Source organism: Vipera berus (genome assembly GCF_964194415.1).
Source record: "Vipera berus genome assembly, chromosome: 4".
Classification (NCBI taxonomy): Eukaryota; Metazoa; Chordata; class Lepidosauria; order Squamata; family Viperidae; genus Vipera; species Vipera berus.
Window position 1 is genome coordinate 40,089,556 of NC_138206.1, and position 16,247 is coordinate 40,105,802.

The window sequence follows — 16,247 nt, forward strand, 5'->3', positions numbered from 1 at the left end:
ATCCTTACTCCCTTTCTGATAAGATCATCTGATTCATCAATGTTATAGCTACAGCTCCAATCCTATGTCTCCTTTCTTGAAACTCATATTACTACATAAAGCTGTAACCCTAAACATAAGAAAGACTAGATAAATACAGTGACAATTATTTCTGAGAAAGTATCTGCAAGATTGTACACTCAGCATAATCAATGCACATTATGGAATCAAACTATTTAATTAGTTTTTTCTGGATATGCTAAGGATTATAGCCTTACAATGAAGTGATATCTATTCAAGAGATTATCATAAAATTATCTTTGAAAGAAATCTACCATAGTGCATTTTTAAGATACAGCCCACTCTTAAGACTAGTTGGGTTCTAGTTCAACATGGCATTCTTTTCTGTTGATTTTTGGGAACAAAAACCATCATGCTTTTAAAAGGCATTTGGGAACTGTCACAGGTTCATGCCCTATATTTATAATGGCAAACCATGCTAAGGTTTTATGAAGTTTTATTTGCTACTGTTATACAGAACTTTAAAAAGAATTTTCTTTTTGTTCTATGCTAAAGTGAAATAATTCTTTAAAAATAGCACAAAGGGAGTTTTTATAAAGACAACTTCCTATTATTATTATTTTTAAAAGATCAATAGGCTAGTTAACAAACGTTACCTCCAAATGACTTCATATATGGGGTGTATAAGTAATTATCCATGCCATAAGTTGCACTATATTTTTCAAACCAACTTTGTCACCAAAGTAACACACATGCTGAAGAAGAAAAAGGGAGACGTATTGGTGGCTTGGAACTTTAGACTAAAATATATGTAGGTTCAAAGCTGCATAGGGAATACGGCCAAAAGGTTTCCACTCAATGAAAAAGCAAACACACTCCAACTATTCCCACACTGGGTTAAGAAGGAAAAGATACTAAAAGTCATAATTTTCATTCTCCTGCTCATAAGCTTACATGGTTAGCAACATGCTGCTTCTGATATTCATGGACACAAGATGCTACACAAATTGTAGAATTTTCTTCACTTAAATTTATTATACTGCATGTCTTGGCTTCATTCAAAGAACATACTACTATTCACAATATCAGATGACACTTTAGGAAGCAAATTTAATTAGCACAAATAAACAACTTTCTGTATAAAGTCATCACTGACCCCAATTATATATTTACTACCTTAAATGTGTTCTTATTTTGCACATTAAGAAATCAGGCAGACTCCTGCTCATATTTCAGATTTATATGTTTTCATCCCTAAATTCATAACTATCTGGCATTTTGAAAAGCATCAGATGCTTCACAATCTTACTAAATGCCTAAGACTTTGTATGAAAGCCTTTTAGGAATAATTTCTATGTAATATGCTTTGCCTAGTTATCAAGTCCTTGTTCATTAAGGTGATTTACCTTAAGGTAATTTAGTAGACTCTTCTACACAAATACAAAATATATAAGGTTTCATAACTGTGATGAGAACCTGTCTTTAGATTACTTCAACAAGGCATTCAGTCCACAATGATATCACTAAGTTCTCTTTTTCTGCTTCTGAATCAAGATTAAGGTCCTTAATGCAAACAGCATCACAGCTCCATATTTGCTTCAGTGCATCCATGTGAGAAAGAGGAAATCGTAATCCATGTGCCTTCTTAAAGAAGAAAAATGCTTGTTAAAAAAATCAAGTAAAATTAAACGTTAGTTACATATAAATTTACAGAACATATCAATATGTGCTCTATAGTACTATGTAATATGTAATATGTGCTCTATAGTAACTCTATACACAATTATTAGTATAACTAGTGTTTCAGTTGGCTAAGGCTCATGCTGGTTATAATTATTGTAGGAACCCAAGTGTCATGTATCAAGATATCCCATAAAATTTATAAAGCTATAGTGGAAGAGAACTATATGATATATGTGTTGTCCGTACGAAGTACATTAAACCACAATTTTCTAAGTAACAGTTGAAGACATTGGAATCACAAACTGCATCAAGCCATAAATCAAGTTACAAAGACTACATCCATATAACATATCAAATCAAAATCAAACTACATTATGTTTAGGATACAGTATGCAATCATAGATCTAATTCTAGAAAACTATTCCAAATGAGGAGAAAATGTGTAACATACTTGCAGAATGGTAACACAAAATGATGATATAGTAGCATGTTTATGAGAATTTATTTCCTGGAGTTTGGAGGGGGGTTTTTTGTTTTGTTTGGGGGGGGGTTAACAATCGGTTGAAGAGAAACTAAATTTCTTTCCCAACTCAAATTACTTACACAATATTCTTATAGTTTCATTTATTACGTTTGCTCCTTATGCTAAAGAAGATTGGGTAGCATATGGTGTTTCCCCATTTCAATTAAGAAGAAAATTAGCATCCAAAGATATGACTTACCAAGACTTCTAAGAACTGCTACAGTATGTAAGCTAACCAGCATACATTGATATACACGTGTACATAAATGCATATACAAAACCATACTCCTAAATATTTGAGCCTGAAATAAGTTATTATTTCTATGCTCATCCTCTAAAAAAGAAATGGAACTTTTTTTGTCATGGCACTCACCCTCTGGAACCTCCTGAAATTATATTGGTCCCAAGTTTGCTGGCCTTCCAATAGCATTGAAAACGTGGTTGTTTGACCAGGCATAGGAGTCAGACCTTAATGAGGCCAGGGTGATTTATCATTACTTTGTGGCTGCCATCTCTTTTTTAATCTTTGATTATACACAGTGCTTTATAGTTATTTTTATTCTTCCAATTATAAATTTTCTTTGTCTCCCAAAGTCACTCTGGCAAGAAGGGTAGCCAAATAAATCAAAACGTATAAATAAAGGTTAAGTATTCGTCCTGAGATCATGTATTCACACATAACATAAAGAAGGTGCATCTATGAACTACATTTATCTACAAAAAAGGGCTGAAGAGGAATCCCAAGCAATTTGAAAAATGAGGAAAAGTGAACTATATGAAATTTGTAAAAAGATGTATGTACAGCTAGTCCTCGACTTACAACCCATTCATTTAGCGACTGTTCAAAGTTACAATGGCATAGACAAAAGTGACTTATAGCTGAAACTCACACTTACAACCATCATAGCATCCTCACGGTCCCATGATCAAAATTCAGGTGCTTGGTAATGGGCATGTATTTATGACAGCTGCAATATCCCAGGGTCAAACGATCACCATTTGCAATCGTACCAGCCATCTACTGACAAGCAGAGTCAATGGGGGAAGCTGGATTCATTTGACAACTACATTCACTTGACAATTGTAGCGATTTGCTTAACCACCATGGAATAAAAGGTCATAAAATTGGGCATGACTCACTTAATAAGCATTTTGCTTAGCAACAAAAATTCTGATCTGAATTGTGGTTATAAGTCGAGGACTATCTGTACTCCTGACAACTGCAAAGGAGAAAATATAGACAACAATGCCAATGCCACTTGAGATGTTTAGGATTTAAAAATAATAAAAAATGGACTGTAGCACTATTAGATCTGCTAAACAGAAATAAAACCAACCTCTGCTGTTTCTTCTTCATTCATATTGTCATTCCCCATCATATGGATCTGCCTTTTATTCTTTAAGCAGTGATAAACAAAAACCATTTCTCTGACTGAATCATTCTGAAAAACCATAAGAAATATGTTTTTATACATTAGCCAGCTAGTATATAACGTAAAAGCATTTTCATACAATCATTTCTCCTCTTCATGACTGGGTGAATAACTAACTTTCATTTATTATTTGTGGTGATTCTTAATTATACTCGGTATTATTATTATTTTTTACAAATGTAATGAGATTTCTGACCTTATCTCAGTTCATATTTCAACTTTACACTGTGTAGCCTTTTAACCTTCTTAAATGCTAGCACTTTCTATTTATGGAACAGAGCAACAGTATTACTATAATACAATTACACAGCTCAATTAGATGATCTTGGGCACAACTATGCATGCGAAGAACAGCATGCTGACCATAGAGATGGCCTCATGGAAAAACATGTTTTCTGTCTTCCTCCTTTGTACTCACCAGAAGATCTTGTTCTAATTCTGTTGTAATTATTGTGTAGTCTTTAAACCTTAGCCTGATTGTGCTATCAACTTTTGGTAGAGGTCCATCTAAAAAAAAACAACAGCATCCACATTATTTGGAAGAGAAAAGCTGTTGGCAACATTTAACTACTTGTCACACTCAAACTAAGAAAAGCAGCTGCAGCTACCACAAAGACAGACAATGTCTTCTTCAGGTGGTCTGCCTGGATGAGTAGTGGAGACTCAAGAGGCTGCTAATGCAATCTTCCACAAATCTCCTTATTAATAAATATAAATTGAAGCATGGATTTTTTTAATGTAGTAACTGTGTTGTCTCTTTAAGTATGAATTCTTGCAAGCTGCTTCCATGTGGTTGGTTTTTAAATATTTTATAATTATGATCACAATAAAAGTTGTCCCCTTATTTTTTGCAAATATATCCATAGGGAATTTAAATGTCACCTGGAGTGAGAAAATCAAAATCAGTTGCAATAAACGGAGGTAATCTGCTCGTAATAAAATCTTTTTTCATATAGGATGATCTCAGTTTCTTCCCATTTTTCAAATGGACTTCAAGGCGTTTCAGGAAGCTACTTAACTGCTTAGATGAATCAGATAAATCCATTTTCTAAACAAAAAGACAAGAATAACTTGCTAAAAACCTGAAATGAGAACTTAATTACTACAGAGGCCATTCATGGAATGATAAAGGAGACTTGTGAATGCTTTATACATACCGTATTTTTCGGACCATAAGACGCACTTTTTTTCCCAAAAGTGAGGGGGAAAACGAGGGTGCGTCTTATGGTCCGAAGGTGATCCGTATGGCCAGCCCCAACCTCCGCAAGTGGAAAGTAAGGGAGATTGCCAGAAGCACGAATCGGCACGTGCTGAGAAACGCCGATCTCACGCTCCTGCACTCTCCCTCGCTCGGTTTCAGCTTCCCTTGCTACAAGAAAAAGCAGGCTGAAACCGAAAGAGGCAGATTGCCAGGAATGTGAATCGGCTGATCTCGCGCTGCTGCAATCTGCCTCGTTTCAGCCTGCTTTCTCTTGTAGCAAGGGAAGCTGAAACCGAGCGAGGGAGTTTGCAGGAGCGCGAGATCAGCCGATTCGCATTTCTGGCAATCTCCCTCGCTCCGTTTCACACACAGACCATTTCCTATTGCACAAAGACCAGCAAGGTGAGTGGCTCAGATTTTCAGTGGGAAAACGAGTGAAAGCAAACAGAGGGCCAGCTGCATTTCTGAGAAGAGATCCCGTTTAACATCTGGTAAACAATCTGGAACTGCAATTCAGAGAGAAGGAAGTCTGCACATCACAAGGAGCCACAAGTTTGTTTTAAGTGACAAGCAAAACAAATGAGCCTCAGTAAGTTGGGCCTGACTGGTAAAAAGTTCCCAAACTGTCCCTAATCTAGTTAGCTAAGTTTCGTGTTCTTTTCTCTGCTGGGAAGAGTATGGAAGGAAGCCGTCAACCAAGTGAACTTTAAAAAGGGATCCATGGTTTTGTTTTGTTTCTTTAATTCCAGACAAAGTGAAAATTCTCAGGTTACATCTGCAATGGTGACAAACCACAAGCCATGCTTGCTTATAAACGTGTTAGCAGCCCAGCCATAGTTTTTGTCTGTGTAACGGAGTCTCTAGAAGACCCCCGCTGCAATCCTCTCTCGTAATTTCTCTGGGATGCAAAATAAAGAGTTGCTGGTACCCCATCTTGCGGGATTAGTGAAGGATAATTCAAACAATAACCCATGTAAAGTATTTCGAGTAACGCTCAGCATTGCCTGAAGTCCAATCCATTTAATGGCGACTGGAAGGAAGGAAGGAAGGGACAATGGGAGAGGGAGGGAGAGAAAGAGAGAGAGAGAGAAAGAGAGGGAGAGAGAGAGAAGGAGAAAGAATTTTTTTTCTTGTTTTCCTGCTCTAAAACCTGGGTGCGTCTTATGGTCTGGTGCGTCTTATGGTCCGAAAAATACGGTACATCCAAGAACACAACATATTTTTTAAAATGAAAATGTACATTTCATATTTATTTATTTATTTATTATTTATTAATTTAATTTGTATACCACCCTTCTCCCGAAGGACTCAGGGCGGTGAACAGGGCAATACATAATAAAAACAAGATACAAAAATTAAAAATTATTAAAAAGTAATTAAACAGCGATGCCCGTAATAAATTAGTACAGATTAAAAGTTAAGACCAATTTATAAAACCCAACCCCATCCCATCAGGTCAGGTCGGCTTGTTCAAAAAGGTGGGTTTTAAGATCGCGCCGGAAGGAGCGGAGATCAGGCACCATCCAGAGCTCGACCGGAAGATGGTTCCATAAATACGGTGCACCCACAGAAAACGCCCTCCCCCTGGGGGCCACCAGTCGGCATTCTTTGACCGGTGGCACCCTGAGGAGGCCTTCTCTGTGGGAGCGTACTGGGCGGAGGGAAGTTGACGCCGGCCGCAGGTGCTCCCCAAGGTATTCCGGACCCATGCCATGTAGGGCTTTGTAGGTCATTACTAACACCTTGAACCTCACCCGGAAGACAACTGGAAGCCAATGCAGCTCGCGGAGCAAAGGTGTGACATGGGAGTGTCGGGAAACTCCCAACACAACTCTCGCGGCTGCATTCTGTACCAGTTGGAGCCTCCGAGTGGTCTTCAAGGGTAGCCCCATGTAGAGAGCGTTGCAGTAGTCAAGACGAGAGGTCACGAGCGCATGAGTGACCGTACGTAAGGCATCCCGGTCTAGATAGGGCCGCAACTGGCGCACCAGGCGGACCTGGGCGAAAGCCCCCCTAGTCACAGCTACTGTATGGTCTTCTAGGGAAAGCTGTGAGTCTAGGACTCCCAAGTTGCGAGCCCTATCTACAGGAGGTAATAACTCACCCCCCATAGAGAGGGGTGGGATATCCTGAATGTCCCGAGATGCCGGTACGCACAGCCACTCAGTCTTGTCAGGGTTGGTCAAAGCCTGTTCCTCCCCATCCAGACCCGGACCGCCTCCAGGCAACGGGACATCACGTCGAGGGCATCACTGGGGTGGTTTGGGGTCGAAATGAAAAGCTGGGTATCATCAGCATACTGATGATACCCAACTCCAAAGCCACGAATGATCTCACCCAGCGGTTTCATGTAGATGTTGAACAGGAGAGGCGAGAGGACCGACCCCTGAGGAACTCCACAAACGAGAGGCCTCGCAGTCGACCTCTGCCCCCCTGCCAACACCGAAACTCATATTCAGTTTTAGATTATTTTTAAGTTTTAAATTTTTGTAAGAAATATACCGTATTTTCCGGCGTATAAGACGACTTTTTAACCCATGAAAATCACCTCAAAAGTTGGGGGGTCGTCTTATACGCCCAGTCATCTTATACGCCGGAAACTCAGTGGGTGGCGTCTGGCGGGAGCCGGCAGGGCAGTCCTGCGCACGCGCGCACTCCCCGGCTGCTCCTTAGCAGCTGGGGAGTGCGCGCGTGTGCAGGACTGCCCTGCCAGCTCCTGTCCGACGCTCTTCCCTCTTGAGGCAGCATCGCTCCCCGGCTCCTAAGGAGTCCTCGGGGATGCTGCCTCAAGAGGGAAGAGCGTCGGACGGGAGCCGGCAGGGAAGTCCTGCACACGCGCGCGCACGCAGGACTTCCCTGCCGGCTCCCGTCCGACGCTCTTCCCTCTTGAGGCAGCTGCCGGAAGGTTCAAGGTTTTTTGTCTTATACGCCGGAAAATACTTACATGCCCTGCCCTCCCTGTCCGTCGCAGAGGAGGCGAAGGCCTGACTGGCCCCTGCCGGTAGAAGCGCGGGAGCAGCAGGAGGGCCGGCGGGGCCAGTCGGGCCTTCGCCTCCTCTGCGACAGACAGGGAGGGCAGGGCATGTAAGTATTTTCCGGCGTATAAGACAAAAAAACTTGAAAAACTTCTTAAAAGTAGGGGGTCGTCTTATACGCCGGGTCGTCTTATACGCCGGAAAATATTTGGAACATAATTGTTCTATGATCCTACCATAAGCTAACAAAGCAGCATGAAAAATATCCCATTAGAAATATGGAGGACTCATTAACATACTGCTTTCACATAAAGGCATTTAAAAATAAAAACATTTTAAAGATCTTTTGCTAAGAGTCAAAGCTCACAGTTCTGACAAAAATAGCATCATGGAACTCTTAGTGGTGATTAAAAGGAATTACTTTACAATTGACACCGTGGCTACAAAATTTGCTTCTAAAAGCAGACAAACAAATTATTTTTCCTTTAGCCTCGCAGCTTTACCATTAACAATTGCCTTGGAATGTTCCTTCGAAACTCAGCATCTTCTTTTGCTATATCTAAAAGAAGTCCAGGAACCATGTCCAGTAAGTAATCTCTCCAAGAGCTGGCATGCACAAAACAAATTAAAGTTATTAAGAACAAATAAGATATTAACAATCTACAGAAATGTTTCTTATTGAAGATAAAATGTACCTAAAGCATAGGGGCCAAACTAGCAAAACTCAGAACTTCACACCATACATTCAGACTTTCACAGAAGTCCCACTGACATCAGAGTGAACTCAGTTTTACCATTGTGCTTGGACTGTATCAGATAGCATGTTTTGGAGAAAGGATGACATCGAACCCATGGCTCCCAGCACTGTCTGGATCCACCTCTACCTTGTACTCAAGGTCTTGAGCACCTTCATGTCATTTAGATTCCTGATTTTAGTTTTCTGTGAAATGAATGCTTTGTGCATGTCCAACTTCTCCCTGCCACTATTTTATGACACCTTCCATGGCAGTTTCCCAGATTCAAAGTATTGTAAATGGTTCTAAAATGTTAAAACATCCTTGTGATTTTCTTAAAAACTTGGTTGTCTCCTTCCGTAAGAGGCAGACTGCCGAACTTTCGATTAATTTGCAATTTCAAAGGGGACCCCAAATAGAAAGTGGTGAAGTGCTCAAATCCCAGTAAAAAATTAATTTTTCAATGTACATGAACATGAAAAGCCAAGGAAAGGCCCAAGAAAAACAACTGAGTTAATAAATGTTCTAAAGTGTTCTTACCTATGCTACATGTCTGATGTCTCCCCGTAGATTTTCGGAAATATTCAACCTGAGGGACTATGAAGTCCATTCCAAAAGTTATTTCATCAATAATTTGGAGGTACTTTTCAGGCTGTAATCTTACTGAAACATCCAATCACTTTCCAGGTTCCATTTCTTCAGTGACCATGGGAAACTAACTTCTAGGATACATTGATGCTTAGCTGAATCCATTCTTCCTACCACCTGTATGGTACAGTATTTCCTGTGCTGCTGGGTACTACACAAACCCAAACATAATAGAGCAATTTCTGCACATAATAGCAAAACTTACCAAGTTTTGTTTTTAACCCTTTTCTGGTATGACTGCACTATCAACATGCCAACAACTTTTTAATTTCAGTAAAATCATCAACCAAATTATACTAGAAATATAATACAAGATGCTTACTTGTTCTGATACGTGCTAATGGTAATATGAGTAGAATGAGATATCCCAAGAGGAGTGTCAGCTTGATGAATTGTTCCTCTTGGAAAATACAACATGTCTCCTGGCTGAAAGGAAATGCAAGCATAGTAGTTACAATAGGAACTGTAAGTGCTGATGTCCAAGTTGCTATGTTTGCCTACCTACTGACAATAACAAAACGGTGAATATATATTTTTGTCATGACATAAGCTCTCATTTCATGCAGCGCTATATTGGAATAAAAGCAGATTTCAAATTCTACATCTTAACTACACTGGACATACAGAACAGATTCCTTTTCTCTTTTTTTACGTGCTTTTTCAATTTATGTTAAGGAAAAAGAACAGTAATGGGATATGTTGTTATATGAGTATAAATGTATTCTGAAAACATTAAATTAAGTCTATTCTCTCTTTTATGGCTTAAGAATAAAAAGAGAGATTTTGCATATGCTACCTTTAATATGAAATCATGAGTTGGAGTTCCAATTCTCTCTTCAGGTTCAGCATTGTATTCTTGAGCTAGAGGTACAGTTGGGCGGTAGAGTCGCCAGTGTTTCTCTCCTTCAAGTTGTAAGATAAACACCTACAAGTGCCATAAGTCAACACACATCAGAACACCCTACAGTAAATTGTACCTTTACCTATTCTTTCTAAAGAATACACATTTATGGCAGCCAAATTCCACAAGGAAATTTTAATAGACAGCAAGAATTTTTCATTTAAAGCAAAATGTGCTTGTAGATATATGCTCAGCATCCAACATCAGTTTTTATCATGAAGATTATCTAATTTATTACAATTCAACTTCTATATTTTTCAGTCCAGAGCATATGTGACAACTCCCCTAAAATTTCTGTTCTTGAAAATACCTGAGCAGAAAATTTACACGCAAATAAGGGTCTCTTTACCTCAACATCATCATAGTGTGGAGGTAGGCCTTGAGATCCAGGAGGAGTAATGTAAACATTAGATCCAACCAATGAGCCAAAGTAACATTCCAGTTTTTCTTGTATCCTCCAGAGCAAATCCTTATTTTAATACAAAAGAAATAACTTTAACAATGGAAAAGCAACTATCATTTATAACACAAATCTGCATTCTACTATTCCAAATATGGCAAGATAAGACAAAAATTGTGTATTACTCAGAAGTGAGCCTAAATAAAGCTCACCAATACCTGTATTAACTGAGACAAATCAATGTTCAAACAAGCAAAAACTAAAGCAAAAATAGTAAACTTTATCTTCTTTAGCAAACTTCTGTGTAGGTCATTTTCAGGACCCTGGCAATATAAAACTCTTCTGACATTTAAATATACCGTGCCAAGACTTGGTCAATCTAACTCCATTTAGCTAGAGAGCAAGCGAGGAACAGCAACTGAGAATGGTTAAAGAAAGTCCTAATACAATTATGTTATCCTCATCGTTATGAGGCTACTAAGAAGCCTCAGCTTATGCAAATATCAGCATATTTGAGGAAAACCTAAGATCTGTGTATGACAAGGTTACTTGTGAGAAAAGGTTGATCAGCAAATAATTCCAACGAAATCAGATAATAGCTATAGATTGATGAATGCCTTTGGAATAATGAAACAAAGGATTGAAACAATGATATCATAGTTACTTCAGCTCTACTAGAAATGAATTAAGGCTTTATACAGAGGTTATAATTTTGAACTTATATTTAACCAATCCTAAAATTCAAATAGGTTCTCATTCATAAAAAGTATTAGGCATCCTTCATGAAGCTTCCCTGCATTCACACAAACCCACGGCCATTTTCCCTCAGTTGCCCTGTGCTCACAGCCACCTGTGGCCTCTCTGCACTTGTTGCAGCACTGTGATCTCCTTCCCCCTACCTCCCTTGCACCAGCCCATGGTCTCTTTCCCCTTGCCATGGCTCATGTGTTGGGTCTCCCAAGGACTCTCCCACCACCCATGGCACCCTCATACTCCTTCCCTAGGATAACTGCTGCTTAACAATCTATGTCTCTTGGGCTTATGATGGCAAATAGAACTGCTGGGATTGTTGTCATTACATGATAAATTCATGTATTGTTGCACTTTACATTACTTAAAAACAGCTATCCGGGTTCCCTTTGATATCATAACCCAAGGACTACTTGTAACGTGAAATGATAAGTCTCAGCAATGCAAACCATTGTTCTTTATTTACCTTAAATCTCTGTGGCTGGTGAAATTGTATTGTAGCCTTTTTCTGATCGAAATGTTTCTTCAGTTGTGCATAAGTTACTTTTCCATCTTTATTAAAAATAAGTTTTTTGCCATTCATACATCTACAAATATTGATGTCTTTTCCATAGTACAAACCTAGTTTGACTAGGTCTTTCAAGTCAGCTAACTGAAAGAGAGACTGATAATATGAGGCCACGGAGGAGTCATCTCTCTGAAGCAACAGTGGCTTCTGTTCCCAATATTCTCTAAAAAATTCATCCTCTTTGACAGGAGCAATCAAACTCTCAAATAAGCTCTCTGGATTGTCATATTTCCAAAGCAAAGGACCAATTGCTTCTGTTCTTGCTTGCTTGCTTGGCAAATCTGGTTCCTTCTCTATTTTAGCTCGTCTTCCTCCTTTCTTGGGCATGATGCTATACAAGAAACAAAGAAATAAACACCTGATTTTATACTTATTTCAACAAAATACACCCAACAAGTACCGGTACATTCAAATTTAATTTTCCACGTAGATAGGATGACATAACATAACGTACTGAAACCAGTGGATTTTATTTCTGTGCAAAGTTGCTTAGGATCAGGAAGCATAGCCGCACTACTAGATTCAATTTCCAGCAGTTAGATTCTGTTCAACTTTTTTTTTGGCTTTATATTTTGTTGTTCCTTTAATGTAACTACAAGGAGGCTTATAAAACTTAAACCCTAATTATAAAATTTAGAACATAGTATCAACATCTGTAAAACCAGTTAGTCCCCCCCAAGAAACCTTTAAGTTTTATTCACATAGGATCACTCACACCAATTCACTTATCACCAGAAATCCCAATATTGCAAATCTGAGAACCCCGCAACTAATCTAAAAGTATGTCATCATCCCAGGTATTAACAGAGGTGATGACAGGTTGCTGTATGAAACATACTTCTTTGGAATGATACTCCACAGAGGGGGAAAAAGCTTGCAGAAAAATATGTGTTAATTTTTATCACCATCATTATCATTATTACACTGCTCCTACCACTGAAGGAAGTGTATAGAAACATTTTTTTAAAAATGCAGAAAACATCACAAAATACAACCACAGAGAACAAATCCTTTCAAGCATAAAAGCACATGAAAGAAGAAACAGGGCAGTAACATAAAGCTTCAAAAGCCCACTTGAGTAAAATTGTTTTGAGAGCTTTGAGAAAGTGTCAAGGACACCTCCCAACCCTTTAGCTACCACAATGGTGGCGAACCTACGCGTGCCAGAGGCGGCACTCAGAGCCCTCTCTGTGAGGACACATGCCATCGCCCCAGCCTTGCCTCCCCCTGGGGCCCCCTCACCAGCAGCCCCCCTGGAGGAGAATCGCCCCCGTGCACAGCCCGCAAGGAGCAGCGCAGCCAAGGACATGGCAGCCTGTCGGGGGGTCAAGACTCCACCCTCATGTCCTGTTGCATGCAGCTGATGCTGCGGGGCGCAGGCGGAGGGCATGGCTGCCATGGTACTGCTGGGCCACTTCGGCGATCCACAGCGGGCCGTGGAAGCTATGAGTGGCCCTGCGGGTGGCTGGGGTGGAGTTAGGGTGGGGGGCAGGGTGGGGCACAGGGCAAGGTGGGGTGCGGTGCAGGGCGGGTTTTGGGCACTCGGTTTCTAAAAGGTTCGCCATCACTGAGCTAGCATAAAGGCCTGCATTTGTGCCCACAGTTCCCTCACTTACCCAGTGGATAGGACCTTCAACAGGCTCTCTCAAGATTACCTAAAGGGTCGGCAAAATCATTCTGGGAGAAATCGTCCTTGACACAGCACAAAGCCATGTTATAAAGGGCTTTATAAGTAATAACCAGTATTTTTCATTTAGCCTACAACTCTTACCTGTTCAGAAACCAAAGAACTGGAATGTGTGTATAATTGTATGTAGTCAGTCCTTTTTAGGCTTCTAACAAGGCATTGGATTAAAACAGCAGACCCCTGCTGTTTAATCTCAGGAGAAAGGCAGAATACATCAGCATAATTCTGTATTAAAGAGTACCTGAAATGGCAACCCTGGGCTGTTAACTTTAGATGGAACAATTTTTGATTGGGAGCTACCCATAGTTAGTTATAAGATGGGAGGCTATATAAATATTTTACATAAATAAATGAATCCTTTTCCTTATTGCAAGGTCAAGAAAATAACAAAGAAACATAAACTTGGTTATTGTTCATTATTTACAAGTTCCCTGTATTTGTCAGTTTCAACCATCTTCTCACAAATCCCTCTGAAAAATATGTGGTTCCCAACAGCTATACAGCTTCTATAGTTCTAGTATACAGGTCCTTATTAGTTGCATAATCATGGCAGAGGCTGTATCTTTCCTCCTGGGCTTTTGCTGCCCTCTTTTCCAATCTGTTTATTTCACAGTAGAAGATGCCATATGGAATGCAAGATTTATTTATTTATTTATTTAGTTACATTTATATACCGCCCTATTCCCTGAGGACTCAGGGCGGTTTACAGGAAATTAAAAAATCCACCATACAAAAGTTAAAAAAAACCAAATTAAAAAATATTAATTAAGATGAGGACTCCAGATGGCTGATATGCTGAAGAGATCCAGCAGTAAAACCAGAAAACCAATTATGGCACTTGTACAGATCAGAAAATCACTATTTGGCAATAACTCACAGATGTAACAGAAGCAGAGCAGTTTGGCAATTAGGATCAAATTCCAGTGTTGCTTTATGATGGTTCAAGAAGTGGCTATGGCTTTAATCCAGTAGTAAAGTAAGACAGACTCACTTCAGCTACATCCAGTCTACATAAAACTAAGTGTTGTTTTCATTAATACTTAAATCCAGTCTCTTCTCCATGAGTTTGTGACAGGCATGCTGTCTTGATTGAAAACGGAACAAGTTTGTTCATCAGAAAAGTACACACACACACACACACACCCCTTTATTGGGTTAAGAAAAAAAATGTTGATATCATTTCAAAATAGCATATAGGTCAGGCAAGATGATCAATAAGGGGGAGGGGGGAGAGAGAGGGGAAAGTGGCTGTTTACCTAGGCCAGGGGTAAGCAACCTCGGCTCTTTTATGACTCATGGACTTCAACTCCCAGAATTTCTCAGCCAGCACAGCTGACTGAGGAATTCTGGGAGTTGAAGTCCATGAGTCATAAAAGAGCCGAGGTTGTCTACCCCTGACCTTGGCTTTCTCCTTCCCCCCCCCCCTGCTTGTTGATCATCTTACCTGATCTGCATGCTATTTTGAAATGGTATCAGGACATTTTTTTCTTATCCCCATAAAGGGGTGTGGCGGTGGCTGAGGGTGTGTATATACTTTCTATTCTAATGCAGGAACGTATTCCATTTTCAATCAAGACAGCATGCTTGTCACAAATTCACGGAGAAGAGACTGGATGTGAGTATTAACGGAAAAAAACACCTAGGCTTATCCTTGTACCATAATCACAGCAGCGGTGTTGCTTTTAATGGAAATCTACACCCCAAAGATTGGGGAGAGGTGGATACTACAGTCTGGAAGACCCTTACTGGGAGCAACACGTCCTCATATCCTAGGCTCCAATACTCCTAAGATCTGCAAAGGGCCAAACTCGCAGAACAGACTTCATTCTTCTGCACCAGGTCCCTTTCCTTCCTCTTCCTCCGAATCAGCAAAAGGTATGTTTTCCTTCCTACAATAGGTACCGACGTTTACCGCAGCGTTTCCCAACCTTAGGAACTTGAAGATGCGTGGACTTCAACTCCCAGAATTCCCCAGCCAGCATAGCTGGCTGGGGAATTCTGGGAGTTGAAGTCCACGCATCTTCAAGTTCCTAAGGTTGGGAAACGCTGGTTTACCGGGAAGAACAGATTTCCACGTCGGTTGGCAGGCCGCTTCCCGTCCCCCAATTGGGACAGCAAGCTTCGGAGCTTCCCAACTCCCTCCGAAACACGGGCGTCCCGGGAAGCTCCGAACATGCCCATTTCAAGAACGAGGCTTGAACTGGTAAAGAAGCGCGGGAGGCCCTTTGCAGAAAACATCGCTCGATCCGACAGCAAGGTCTGGCAGCATTCGCCGGGGTGGGGGGAGGGAAAGGACAAAAAGGACCGGACTCACACAAGCTGCAATGGACGAAGGAAGCGCCAGCCTCCCTTTCGGGAAGCGGGCAAAAATAGCAGCTCCCGCTTCTGGTCCCTTCACGCGCACTTCGTCCCGACCTGACCCGCTTATAGCATACGGCTATGGAAGGGCGCCGGCCAAGCCACGTGGGCTGCAAACGCTGCTGCTCGGAAGGAGGAGGAGGCGTGGACGCGCCCTCCCGTACTCGAAGCGGACTTGTTGCTTTTACCCGCCTATCAAAGAGACCAGGCGGGGCATTAGCTTTCCTGACAAATGATGGGAGAGCGACGCCTTCGCGGTCTTCTGTGGCACCGAGAGCTTCGGCTTGGGGTCTTCAAACTCGGCCCTTTTATGACTCATGGACTTCAACTCCCAGAATTCCTCAGCCAGGCACCCTGTCTCAGGCACCCTGTCTGAGGAATTCTGG

General features: G+C 40.7%; 1 protein-coding gene across 2 annotated transcripts; it reads right to left on the bottom strand.

Annotated features, from left to right (window-relative positions):
* Positions 1-1,030: 1,030 nt before the first annotated feature.
* On the bottom strand, positions 1,031-15,983 carry RIOX2 (ribosomal oxygenase 2). 2 transcript variants are annotated; one of them, XM_081326519.1, is made up of 10 exons: positions 15,818-15,983; positions 11,715-12,147; positions 10,448-10,567; positions 9,994-10,122; positions 9,520-9,623; positions 8,319-8,421; positions 4,522-4,687; positions 4,058-4,146; positions 3,544-3,648; positions 1,031-1,641 (listed from the first exon to the last, which is right to left on the bottom strand). In XM_081326519.1, exons 2-10 carry the CDS (start codon positions 12,141-12,143, stop codon positions 1,483-1,485), a joined length of 1,404 nt encoding a protein of 467 aa, XP_081182645.1. In that variant the 5' UTR covers positions 12,144-12,147; positions 15,818-15,983; the 3' UTR covers positions 1,031-1,482. The 2 variants fall into 2 exon arrangements, with proteins under 2 accessions (XP_081182645.1, XP_081182644.1); XM_081326518.1 differs by having other exon boundaries at positions 1,031-1,644.
* Positions 15,984-16,247: the final 264 nt, after the last annotated feature.